Source organism: Martes martes (genome assembly GCF_963455335.1).
Source record: "Martes martes genome assembly, chromosome: 17".
Lineage (NCBI taxonomy): Eukaryota > Metazoa > Chordata > Mammalia > Carnivora > Mustelidae > Martes > Martes martes.
The window spans coordinates 50,658,534-50,672,085 of NC_137905.1; the positions used below are offsets into that span (position 1 = coordinate 50,658,534).

Consider the following 13,552-nt stretch of genomic DNA (forward strand, 5'->3'; position numbering starts at 1 on the left):
CTTAAAATTAACTGGCCTCAGGGAGGCACCTGTGTGGCTTAGTCAGTTAAGCGTCTGCCTTCAGCTCAGGTCATGATCCCAGGGTCCTGGTCCTGGGATCGAGTCCTGCATAGGGCTCCCTGCTCAAAGGAGAATCTGCTTCTCCCTCTGCCCCTCACCCAGATTGTGCTCTCTTTCTCTCTCAAATAAAAAAAAAATCTTTTAAAAAAGAAAATAAACTGGTCTTGTAAGATATCTGATCCAAAACCAGAGAGCCGGGGCCACCGGGGGACTGGAAACTCACAGGTCTCTGGGTGCTCAGGGGACGTCACAGGCTGGTCCTCTTCTTCTGCTTCTTTCTTTTGGGTCACTTCAGGCTCTGTGAGGCTTTCTGGTGGGGTCTCAGCTTTGGATAACAGAAAACGCACACGGCAAAAAAAGGATTATTCTGACCCCCAGGGACATTTCAACTCCCGAGACGTCTTGCCTCCTTTTGCTCCTGTCCCCATCCAGCATGACTGTAAAGCGATGGGAGGTGTGAGCCTGCTCCTGCCCAGCCCCAGGCATGGTGGGGCGTCCACGGAATCCAAACCCCGTGTATGAGTGCCCAGGCAGCCAGAGACGGACACGGCCAGCCAGTGTCTTCTTACCAACGTCTAAAATTATTCACCGCAAGATACAGCTGGGAAGAGTTCGAAATGTACAAGATAACTTGATGTAGGTAAAAATGAAAAATGTTTTAAACTGGAAAAAAAACCCATACTTCTAGGATAACAATACGCACTGTGTATGTGAACTTGTGAAAAACCAAGCAGCTATCGGTCCTCCCATGGCCCCAGACACTGACACTGGCTAAAAATGCACAATTTACAGTAAGGGTGGATACGGACTAAGAGACAGGGAGCCTAACGAGGAGTTTTTGGTGAACAAACACTGGCAGAGGTCAAGGCTACACACGGGCCCCACAAGACCAGTGGTTCAGTTTCCGGTTCCAGGGGACTCTGGTGACACCTGCTGGTCACGGCGGAAACTACTAGCTCGAGGTCTTTCATTTTTCAGCGTCCTTAGCCCCCGGAGGCCTTGTGGCTCCTGCCCTCACCTGTCCGCAAGGCTGGGCTACCTCTCCGGGCTGCACAAAAACCACTGTGAACGGGGGACGAGGGATTCCAAAGTCTGGGCAATTGTGTGGAGAGCAGGACACATCCTGTGTTAGAAACTCACTGTGATTCTTTTAAGGATGAAACAAAGAGCAGTACTTTTCCTTTCACAAGCGCCTTTTTCTCAAACGCCCAAGTTTCTAGAACATCAACAGTGGTCTGGACACAGCTACTTAATAAATGGAACCGTTGAGGTGCTGGCCCCGGGGGGCCGTCAACAATTTACTAAGACACTAAGGGTGCTGTTGCGAGGCTGGGGATCTCTGCCTCCTGGTCACGTTTCTAAGAACAAGGAAGTCGTGGAGAGGAAAATATTCTCCGTCAACACAAACAGAAAAACAGAGGATAAAAAATGGGAAACTGCCTATGAATGAATCCTAAATTAAAGTGGCCCAAATGACTGCATTTCACAACGCTCTTGTCACCCAAATGCCTGCGTTGGTGTGTGGGCTTCTGACGGCCACATCCGGATTCAGGGACACGGACATCAGATCGGGGATCCTCACAGCCTGGCCTCTGGGAGAGGCCCCCACCCTTCCAGATTCCCCACTGCGCACTCTCCAACTCTCTCGCCCTCCCTCCTCCTGGTGCCTCACCTTCTCCCTCCTTCTTCCTCTTGGCCTCTCTGTCCTCGCCCTTGGCCTGCTCCTCCAGGACATCCTGGATTGTCCGCTTAGGCAGCTGCTTCCGAGCTGGGAAGACAAAGGGCTCAGTGTGACTGACCTTGTGGGCCCGTCTACCCCCCCACCCCGACCCAATGAGCTCAGGCCTCCGTGATAGGGTCCCCTGAGAAGGGCCCCCTCCCCTTCTGCCCCAGGCATGCTTCCTCGTTTAAGCTCTGCTGCTTCCTGGCTGTGTGACCCTGAGCAGGTTACTTAATCTCTGCCTCCACCTCCCGCATGCGCAGGATGGAAACAATCCCCGAGTGTAAGTGATGCTAGGACATGTTTGGCCCAGCACTGCGCCGATTCTAGTGGCTGTCCTTGGGGCCCAACGGCACCCCGGAATCTGCCATCAGCATGTGTATCTCGGATGGCTCTTCCAGGGCCTCAGAAGTCCGCATGCGGCAGGCAAGCAACAGGCCCTGACAGGGGCCCTTGCTCGTGACGGATGGGACCTGGCACGTAAATGCAGTAGCCGCCCTGAACATCCGTCTTCTGCTGCCCGTGTCCCCTTCCCCGAATCACTCACCGTCGTGCTCTCCGCACGCCCCAAAGACATGCCCTGTGCCTGAACGCTTGTTCAGAGCTCCAGAGAGTGCTTCTAGAGGCTTCTAAGCAAGGTGCTCACGCATGGTGAGGAACTCACTGAGGCTATGGCCTTTTTACTGTCACTGGTCCCCTTGCCCCTGGTCTCTTGGACCTGGTGGCTCCCTTGCACGGTCACAGAGCGGTCTACTATCAGCTGCCCCTGGCACTGTCCCCCCTTGCTCAGAAAGCCGGCCGTGTTTCCCCACACCCCCATTCCAGAAGCAAGTCCTCTGCTGCTATGCGACCTCACCTCTCTCCAGCTGACCTTCTAACTCTTCCCACACCCCGCAAACCTGCATTCCCAGCACGGCTGAAGTCCTGCCGTTCCCAAACACAACTCTGGGCCCTGGCACTTGCTGTTCGGGGGCCCTCCACGCCAGAGTGCAGAAGTCCTTTCCTCTAAAAAGAATTCCCCGACACCCCCCTGTCCCCAGGACCAATCTCAGGGTCAGCCCTGAGCTTCCAGCACGCCCTGGGCCACTTGGCTATTTCACGATGAGCTCCTCCCCCTGTTCTGCAGCCCTCCTGTGGTACCCCAGTACCCCCAGGATGAAACCTGGGCTCCTGGCCTAGCACGTGAGGCCCCACGGGGGCCAGCCCCACCCTCCGTCCCGCCACACACTGTCCTCAAAGTCGCCCTGCTCCCCAAACTGCACTCCATCCCCCAGAAACAGGCCAGCATGTGCCACCGCCTGAGTGCCATGTGGCTCAGCTCTGCAGGCTGCCCACGGCTGCCCCGCTCCCCCACCAGCCCTGCCTCAGCCCAGTCAGCGCTACCCCACCTTCCATGGCTCAGCTCAGGTGTTACCCGCTCTGTGCTCCTACCCCTTGAGACTCCTTTTCTTTTTTGTAATCCAAAAAAACTTATTTTAAGTTTTTTATGCAAGTGTAATTCATGTACCATCTCTTAATTTCAGCTGTGTTATGTATATATTTTTTAAAAATTTTAAGTAATCTCTCTGCCCAACGTGGGGCTCGAACTCACAACCCCGAGATCAAGAGCTGTGTGCTCTTCTGACAGAGCCTGCCGGGTGCCCCCAGGTGTGCTGTTTCTCATACTAGCACCACCCTATGGAAATAGACGGTGAGCCAAAGACCTGATCTTAAACTTGCCAAGAGCTATACTGAGAAAAGAAAAAAAATCCAGATAACGCTTCGTTTTAATAACACAGTTTATATAACCCAATGTATCCAAAAACACTATAACTCCAACATGTTGTGTTTTCAATGTTAAAATAATGAACGCTCTCTTTTCCGTGCTGTCTTCGAAGCCCAAGTTACCTTCAGCACATCTCAACTGGGTGCTAAATTTTTCTCAAAGACAGCGGATCTGTGTTAGGATTTCATAGAATTTACAGCTGAAGATTTACACACCCAAGACATTCTAAACGTGCCTGAGAGTCCTCAGTGACTCAATCTGGCATCCGCCTGCACACTTACATTTAACAAAAATGCTGCAGCACTGAACATTCGGTCCCTCGGCCGCACCTGCCACATCTGTCACCGAGCATCACGTGGGGGTCTCTTACCGGTGCCTCCCCACCCCGTACAAACACTCCCGATCCCTCGGGGGACAGAGGTGCCATTCCCTCAGGCTGGCTTTCCATGGACCTTCTCCAGTGTCCTCGCTGGGGGTCCCCAACCCGGTGCGCTAAGCACCAACACACCAAGCCATCAGTGCCCTGAAGGGCCTTCTCGATGTCTACTTCCTTCTGCCATTAACCCTCTTCCTTGTCCTCCAGGGCTCGGCTGGGTGAATCTCTCTTCTGCAAGTCTCCCTCTTCACTGTGCTCCCACAGTGAGCCGCGCTGCCTCCCTCACGGCCCGTACCGGGCGGTTACAATAAGCAATGCTTCCTGAACACTCGCTATGGGCCGGGCCCAGGTCCAAGTAGTTTCCGCATATTTCCTCTTAATCTCCGCATGATAAATGCTGTCATTATTATCATCCCTGTTTTACAGATAAAGTAATGGAGATTTGCTTTGATTTCTGAGAAGGTAAGTCATTTACCCAAGGTCACACAGTCAGTGGATGGCGAAGCCACGCTCTCAGCCACAGCGCTAAGATCGGAGCCGTCACGAGGCTGGCCGCCTGGTGCAGAAATCCTTGCAGGGACAAAGACAGGCAAGGGAAGGGGGCAGGGGCCTGTGTGTCCTCACCCGTCCGCCGCTTCGGGATCCCTGCTGGGGAGATGTCCACAGGAGAGGAGCCGGAGAGGGAAGGGCTGCTCTCGGGAAATGTGACAGGGCTGGGAGGGGAGACTTGTGGAGAGCCCGGGGCAGGCTTCTGGAAAGCAAGAAAAAACAATTCTAGAGTGAGGGGAGGAAGGAGTAGCTACCTCCTTGTCCTTTTCCAGTTGGGGGTAGAGAGTTCCCTGTCCTAGTTCAGGGCTCCTCTTCTCTTAACCCGGGCCTTGGCCTCCTTACCCTCCTGTGGAATTTCGTGGCGCCAGACTGTCCCCATCCTGGACAACAATAACAACTCTCTTTTTTTCTAAAGTAACAGAACTTTTGATTTTTAGCTAAACGTATAATGGCCCAACTAAAAACCCCATTTCACCGCCTCCCCTGTAGCTAGGGGCGGCCCAGAGCCTGAGAACTACACCTCCCAGCCTCCCTTGCAGCTAGGCACGGCCAGGAGCCTTCTACACAATGCAATACAAGGGATGAGGGTGTACACTTCCTGTGGAAAGCCCTGCTCTTCTCACTGGCCGAAAATGGACATTCGCTTGGACAAAGGCATCTAGGACAAAAGTAATGGTACAGAAGCAGCCTGCGTCTCTGACGCCGAGAGACTGCCATGCTAATCCTGGACTTTTCGTGCTCATTAGAAGGAGAAATAAATTCCTACCTTGTTCGAGCCCGTCATTTGCATGTTAGTTTCAATCCCTAACTCATCTTACAGGGCCCTCTGCCCGTTATTAAGGGACAGTCCCTCAGCTCCACGCCTAACCCGTCCACTCCCCCTCATGAGGCTGGGACTCCGCAAACCCCTTTCCCGTTCTGGCAGAAAGCTCCAGGGCAGGCAGCAGCACAACAGGGCGTGAGAGGGGCCTGCGTCAGGAGGATCCCATTTACAGCATTTCCAGCACTCACGGGGCCTGCAACGTGATGCCCCGTGGATGCCATCGCTCACCGCCCAGCGCCTGTCACAAAGATCTAACCGGGCCCTCAGGGCACCACCTGGAAGCTCAGAGAGCCCAGCAGGTGCCAGCCGGCATCTGAAGGTCTCACTGTCAGCGCCACAGCTCCCAGGGCGGCAGCTGCCCACCCAGCTGCCACCTCCATGATGCCTTCCAGTTCTCTTTCGCCCCTGCAGTGACCCGCTTGAGAACTGCATACCTAGTTGGTAATTCTTTGTCTTAAACTCTCTCTGCTCAAATCACTCATGTGGTTTCTCTCTATTTGGACCCTGATGGGTGGAGGCCCCAAAGGGATGTTGGGAAGGCTGCTCAGGACCCAGAGCCACCCCTGTCCCTCTCCTGCTCAAAACTATTCCACACATCCCTAGCGGCCACAGGGAAAAGTCCAACCTCCTAAAAATGGCCCCTTCTCGTCCCTGGAACCCATGAATATATTCGGTTATGTGGCAAAGGGCAATTAAGGCTACAGAGAGAATTAAGGTCACCAATCGGCTGCCCACCAGCCAACTTCGGAGCAAGGGAAGGAAGCAAGCCAATGTCTCTGGAAAAGGTGAAAAGCCCTCTGACAACAGGAGAGACGGGATGGGTCTCTGAGCCCTAACTCTGGCTCATGCATTGCTCTCAGAACCACAGGTGGACTCTTCCTGCTCACAGTCACCCCGAACAGTAGGTGCTCCCGGGGGGGGCGTACGGTACAGGTGAGGCGGCTGAAGCCCAAGGCCAGGAGCCTGCCCCAGGCCACGGGGCGCAGGTGGAGTCGGAACCGCGCAGACCAGGCTGTCCATCTGCTCCAGGCCACGGCCGCTCCACTCGTCCACCTCCTGGGGCGTGAGCGCCTGAGCAGCTGGGCTACACTCCGCGTCAAAGGCTGTTGGGAACGATGGCTTCTTTCGGTCACGATGGGCAGGCTGGTGGGGACCTACCTGGCCTTTGGAGGGCGTGAGGGCCTCATCTTCCTCCTCCCCTTCGCTGCCCAGAACCCGGGCCACCTTCCGCCCCGGCCTCTTCACCGGCGAATCGCTCTCAGGCACCTCTCCATTCCACTCCTTCAGTGCCACCCTGGAAGGTGGGAGAATGCGAGTGTTCTGGCAGGCAGAGGGGGTCCTTCCCGAATGTTCCAGCCCCTCCACCAGGTCCCATTCCTTTCCTTTTCTTTCAAGCATCCCATGAGCTTTTTCTAGGCGCTCCTTGGCATACACTCTTAATCGTCCATCCACTGCTCGAGACTATCCTTCCCAGCCTCTACTGAGCTGGGACCAGCCATGTGATGGGTCCTGACCGAGACAGTGGAAGGGATAGGACTGATGCATGCACCTTGCTCCTGAATGCCTGCCCACAGTTGTCTTACTCCCGGAACTTGGACTTGCCAACTCGCTTTGACAAGGCTGAGGCCCTGGATGCAGCTGTGCCTGAAGCCAGATCTATACCTTTCGATGTCCCAATTACTGAAGTCAAAAAATTCCCTTCAGGACTCCCAGACATTCTGAGCTGAGTTTGACACGCTTAGAGCCAAGGGAGTCCTGACTTATAAAGGAACAAGTTCACCATGTCCTTGTCCCATTACGTACTTTGGAGGCGGCTCCGTCTCTCTGACGCTGTTGGAGGTCTCCTTCTCTGGCTTTTTCACTTTGCCCTCCTTCTTGGGGTAGAAAAATGACCTGGAGGAGCACAGAAGGAGGGGGAAATGGGAAGAATCAGGTAAGCGCTTCTGATGTGCCAAAGCCTCTCTGCACTGGGGAGTCGGTGGAGACAAAGACAGCAAGTCCCCACCCTCAAGGGGTTGACCCCGCAGAAGAGGCAGCTGTTAAATAACTAAACAGAAAAGGTCTGGAGGTGCAAAGGGTGCTGGAAAAAATCATTAAAGCAAGGTATTGTCCCTCCGCTTGAGACTGGCCAGCCCGAGCGCTGACTTCCAGAGAACTGAGCACTGATGAGGGACCACAGAAGGGTAAGGTGGAGAGGCCTCACCCACACTCTCCTGACCCGGGGATATTCTGCACCCCTACTATGAGGGGACGAGAGGCTACCTTGTTCGCTGGCTGTGACCCCCGTCTAGTTATGAGAACAACATCAGACACATTGGGGGACCGTCTGTAGGTATCCTGACAAACAGAGTCTGAGAAACTGTCGCCCAGAACCACCCCAGGGAACCGAGGCGGCACGACAACGAAACGCAACACAGTACTCCGAGCCGGGTCCTGAACAGAGAACAGCATTAGAAGGTACACTGGGGAGATCGGAATAAAGTGTGGAGTGTGGTTAAAAGGAACGCAACAATGCTGGTCCCTCACTGTGACCAATAGGCCACAAGACGTCAACGGCGGAAGCCGGGTGCCAGGTTCCAGGAACGGGCCCTACAATTGCTACTTTTCTGCACGTTTAAAACTGGTCCAAAATTAACACAAACGAGTGGTCGGTCAGTCAATCAACCGATCAAGCCCAGCCCAGCCCAGCCAGGGGCAAAAAAGCCATGAAAGGCACCGTCAGCCCAGGACAGACTATGCCCAGACTCGTCATCACGTGAGAAAAACTCAGCCTGTGATCTGTGACCTCCCAGGTCTTGGTTGGGGCAAAGAGGGGGTGTTGGTGTCCAGGTCTGGAATCCATCCCCTCCTTCTAGGAGCAGCCCCTCCACCATCCTATCTGGATACCCTCTCAAATTCCAAAGGCCGAGGTCATTAATTCTGGAAGGTTTCAACTATACAAGCCATGTAACTCCCTGTCTGGTTTTCCTGAAGCCAGCTTGCAGGACAGGCTTTCCCACTCCGGACACCACTGATGTTTCGGGCCAGATCATTCTGCGTTGTGGGGGGCTGTCAGCAGCAACCATGCCCAGCCCCTACGCTCATCAACAAGGCCCCTTCTCCCCCTGGTTGTGACAACCAAGAACGGCTCCAGACACACCTGGCTGTCCCCTGGGCGGGGGGGCCAAACCACCCACTGCAAACCACTGGGTCAGTGTTTCTGAGCCTCCAGCTAAAACCCTCTGGTGGCGCCACCCATCCTCCCGATCCCATGCCCCACGTTCTGCACTGCTCGGCTTCCGGAAATTCCGCTTTGGAGACTAACTTGTGTTCTTCCAAGAAAAGGCACAGAAACAGAGAAACAGAGATCTCAGCGCTTGTAAGGCGGTGGGGCGGGGGCGAGGGTGGTTCTCACATGATACTTCGCTGCATGATGGGCCAGAATTCTCCCTCTCCTCTCCTCGTCCTGTTCTCCAGCCGCTGCTCCTGAAACAGAAATCCAGATCCTTGGTGAGACTACTGGTGGAGCACAGATCAAAACACGCAACCCTCCTTCTTTCAGAGAGAAAAAGAAAGAAAAAAAAATCCACAAAATCAGAAACAGGAGTTTCCTCACTGACAAGAAACTCCCATTTTCATGGACCAAACTGATTTGCTGCCAAGATTTACAAGCGAAGAAAAAGTCCCAAGTCAGAACAAGGTAAGAAGCCCCCTTGACCATATGGAGCCTGCTTCTCGTCTAATAGGGAGGCACAATGAAGGCCTACGGATATCTTTTTTTCCTAGTTTTGTTTGTTTTTTTTTGGGAAGGAGTTAAGTTTTAAGATTAGAAAAAAACTGGGGCACCCGGGTGGCTCAGTCGGTTAAGCGTCTGCCTTCGGCTCAGGTCAAGATCCCAGGGTCCTGGGATCGAGCCCTGCGTTGGGCTCTCTGCTCAGTTGGGGAGCCTGCTTCTCCTTCTCTCTCTCCCACTGCTCCCCGGCTTGTGCGTGCACGCGCGCGCGCGCTCTCTCTCTCTGTAAAAATGAATAAATAAATCTTGTCCCAAAAAAAAGATCATTAAAAAACTGTTTTTAGGTGATTACATAATATCCTCAAACAACTCTGAAACACGGCAGCCCATTAAATTATACCCTCTGGTGTATATAGACCAGCTGCTGAGCAGTTTCTAAGGGATATTCTTACCAGGAACGAGGAGCAAAAAACATGACGCAGATCTCAGAAAGTTACGTACTGTACGATTCCATTTATGGAACGTTCTCCAAATGACAAAACTTAGGATGGAGAAGAGATCGGGGGTGGTCAGAGCTTAGGGACAAAAGATGGGGGGGGGTGGTCAGCTATAATGGGGCAGCACAGCGAGAGCCTCTGTGGGGACAGAACTGCTCCATATCCCGACTGCGGTGATGGTTACACAGATCTATACACGGGTTCAAACCGCGCACGCGTGTGTGCACACACAGACACAGCTGAACCAGCTCTGTGGTCTAGCTCAGGGCCCGGCTTCCTGGTTTTGATACTGGACTACGGTTATATAAGATGTCACCACTGGGGGAAGATAGGTGTGTACTCTTTTTATAACTTCCGGTAAGTCTATGTAATCCTTTCAGAATAAAAAGTAAAAAAAAAAAAAAAAAAAAGAAGGAAAGAAAGAAAGAAAGGTAGAATGAAGACATTCTCTCTTTGTATGTCCTGCTACAGAAAGACGTTCTAGGTATTTGAAGTCACATTTGAAACTAATAATAAATAAAAAAGAAGGCAGAACAGCGGACGTAATATGCTACTGATTTTGTAAGACAGGAGAAAATAGAAACCGATCTATTCTTTGGTCCTGCTTTTGTGTGCCGAACAGAAACTCTGGACGGATAATCAGGAAGCCAACAGAAGTGGTCGGGGGGGCACGTAAGGTGACTGGGAGTAGGGGTAGGAATGAGACCGGTCACCACATAGCTCTATCCCGATTTTATTCTAAACCCTGCATATTTCTTATCCATTCAATTAAAACAAACAGTAAATCCAGACCCCACATAACTGTTCAAATTTTATGATCCAGCCTCCTACCCCCTTCCTCCAAGCTCCCTCTTGTGAGTCCCTCCCCAGCCCCCAGCAGCCAGTCCCCTCCTGTGCAGATCTGAGCACTGGATGGATGTCTAGAAGCCTCCCCTGGGCACCTGCTAGAAGAAACTCCATTTCCTGACCTCCTGGGGCGGTTAACTAGTACTTCTCTTCTCACACATATTGTGCTGACCCTGTGCTCTCCTGATGACGTCACAGTTCATCTTTCCAATCAGACTGGGAGCTCCGGAGCTAGGGCGCCAGGTCTGTTCCCTCCCATCTCCTCCAAAAACTATTTCCCAGACTTCAGACATCCTCCATAACCGCCTTTGAAATGTCAACAGTATCTATGTAAAACCTGGATTTTTTTTTCACTTATTTTCTGTAAAAAAAAAATTTAACTTTATTAACTGGGGTGCTTCCTAGGAACCAGCCTTTATATGAATTAATTCCCACAAAATCTACAATTTGTTATTATCCTGATTTTACGAAGGAGGCAAAGGAAGCAGAGAGGTCAAGTGATTTGCTCAAGGCCACACAGCCTAAAGGGTTGTGAAGCCAGGATCTGAAGACAGGTGTCCAGCTCCCAAGTCCATGTCCTTAACCGCTACCAATTCTTTTTTTTTTTTTTAAGATTTTTATTTATTTATTTGACACACAGAGAGAGATCACAAGTAGGCAGAGAGGCAGGCAGAGAGGAGGATGAGCCCTCTGAGCCCGCTGAGCAGAGAGCCCGATGCGCAGCTCGATCCCAGGACCCTGAGATCATGACCTGAGCTGAAGCAGAGGCTTAACCCACTGAGCCACCCAGGCACCCCAACCACTACCAATTCTTGAGGGTGAGGAGGGCAGGGGTCCCCCTGTATTGGGATTGAAGGGGTGGCAGGTGGCCCTTAGATCTTGGGGCTGTTGAGACACCCAGTGCAAAACGATCACGTTACCCAATACCTCCCAATAATCCAAGCAAACATCTTCTAATTTTATCCCCATGTCGCCATCGAGGAGACGGAGGCACAGAAAGATACTTGGAATCACAGAGCTTGTAAGGGGGGAGCTGGTACAATAGCGACAGAGAGCTAAGATGGCAGCTAACTTTCTTTTTTATTATTATTTTAAAGACTTTTAAAAGATTTTATTTATTAGAGAGAGAGAGCACGAGCCGGGTGAGGAGTGGAGGGAGAAGCAGACTCCCTGCTGAGCAGAAGCCCAATGTGGGGCTCGATCCCAGGACTCTGGGATCGTGACCTCACCCGAAGGCAGAAGCTTAACCCACTGAGCCCCCAGGCACCCCTTTCTAACTGTTGCTACGCCCCCAGGCCCAATCTTTAGCCCCTTCTCTGTCCCGTTTATACCTGCCCCCTTGAAGATCTCATCCAATTGGATGGCTTCGATGTACTCTGTCATGGCCCCCAACCGTGTCACTCTGGCAGTCGTCGCTAGCCCTCTAAACTCAAGGGCACATCCTGCTGGCTTTCAGCACTGACATCTAGATGTCTGACCAACATTTCCGGCTTAGTGGGACCAAAACCAAAGTCCAGTTCTCTCTCTCTCTCTCTCTCTCACACACACACACACACACACACACACACACACTATTCCTTCTCCTATCTCTGCGTTGGTAGCTTTGGTCATCCAATTGCTCCAGTCAAAAACCTTGGACTCTACTTCATGTCTATTCAACCATTAAAAAGAAAACACGACAATATCAGGGGCTGGTGAGGATGGGGGACAACGGGAAGTCTCACGCTTTTCCGGTGGGAATTCAACATGGTATGGGCGCTTCTGGAGAAGCCTGGCAGTTTCTCGGACGGTGAAGTATACGCTTACCATGTGACCCAGCTACCCCACTCCGAGGGCCTTCCCCAGAGAACTCTTAAGTGCACACAAAACCCTGTAAGCCAGTGTTTATAGCCGTGGATCTGTTTATCATCACCAAAAATGATCCAAACGTCCTCCCACAGGGAATGGGCGAACCAACTATGGTACAGCATATAATGCTTTTACTTGCCGAACAGTATCCCACTGCAGGATGAACTAAATTAAGCTAATTTACACTCGCACGGCAATAAAAAGGAGTGGTCGGTACACTGCAGGGAGACAGAGGGACGGATGGCTGCAGGTGTACCTAGGGAAGGGAAGCCCAAGAATCACTTTTTGGAGTGAGGAGACTGCAGTATCTTGACGGCGGTGGTGTTCACATAATGCTACACATTTCAAAATGGACAGAACCGTACAGCGAAAAGAGTAAATTCACTTAATTTTTTTATATTTAATTTTTTTTATTTAAAAAAAAACAAACAACTGAGTGCCTGGGTGGCTCAGTCGGTTAAGCGTCTGCCTTCAGCTCAGGTCACGATCTCAGGGTCCTGGGATCGACTCTTGCGTCGGGCTCCCTGCTCAGTGGGGTGTCTGCTTCTCCCTCTCCCTCTTCCCCTCCAGCTCCCCCTACTTGTATGCTCTCTCTCAAATAAAGAAATAAAGAAATAAAATATTTTAAAACACAAAACCAAAAACAACCCTTGGATTGTTGATTGACCTGATTCACCTCTTTTCTCAAACCCCAAATTCATTGACCCATGAATCCCAAGGATGCCGCCTCCCAAAGACCACCCACTGCCAACCACCCCTCGGCATCCCAATGCTCTGGCATTGCACTGCTCAGAGCGCAGGATGGGCCGCTGCCACGCCCAGCCAGCTGTGCTAACCCTCACTCTCGTCCTTCCCTGCAGTTAGCACAACTGGACCAGCCGAATTAGAATCTGTGTCACTCTCTAGAGTAGTGCTTCTAACACAATTTTCTGTGTGATAGAAACCTTCTGTACTTGTGGAGTCCAAGGAGGTCACTCTATCCATATGTGGCTTCAAGCATTTGAAACGTAGCTAGTGCCACAGGGGAGCCGAGATTTTCATGTTTCTAATGAGCTTAAATTTAAGTCTCTATGTGGGGCTAGCTGCGACTCTGCTTAGCAGCGCATGGCTAAAATGAGGATTTCCATAAAGATAAGGATTTGTCCATTTTGTTCAGTGATATGGCCACAGGACTTAAAACGGTGCCTGGTATTGAATGCATTGGCCCATACATATACCTTTATTTAAAAATCAGGGTAACAGGGGCGCCTGGGGGGCAAAGTTGGTTGAGCTTCCAACTCTTGGTTTTGGTTCAGGTCATGATCTCAGGGTCATGAGATTGAGCCCCGTGTTGGGCTCCCCACTGGGTGTGGCGCC

At 51.9% G+C, this 13,552-nt stretch overlaps 1 protein-coding gene across 1 annotated transcript in view; it reads right to left on the bottom strand.

The window, feature by feature from the left end:
• Positions 1-13,552, bottom strand: part of LIG1 (DNA ligase 1) — a 38,301-nt gene that overhangs the window by 22,795 nt on the left and 1,954 nt on the right. The window contains exons 2-7 of the mRNA XM_080828073.1: positions 8,688-8,758; positions 7,097-7,186; positions 6,452-6,587; positions 4,546-4,672; positions 1,733-1,828; positions 284-385 (exon numbers count right to left, since the gene is read on the bottom strand). Of these exons, the coding sequence (XP_080684199.1) occupies positions 284-385; positions 1,733-1,828; positions 4,546-4,672; positions 6,452-6,587; positions 7,097-7,186; positions 8,688-8,704 (568 nt within the window). The 5' untranslated portion in view covers positions 8,705-8,758. The remainder of the gene's footprint in view (positions 1-283; positions 386-1,732; positions 1,829-4,545; positions 4,673-6,451; positions 6,588-7,096; positions 7,187-8,687; positions 8,759-13,552) is intronic.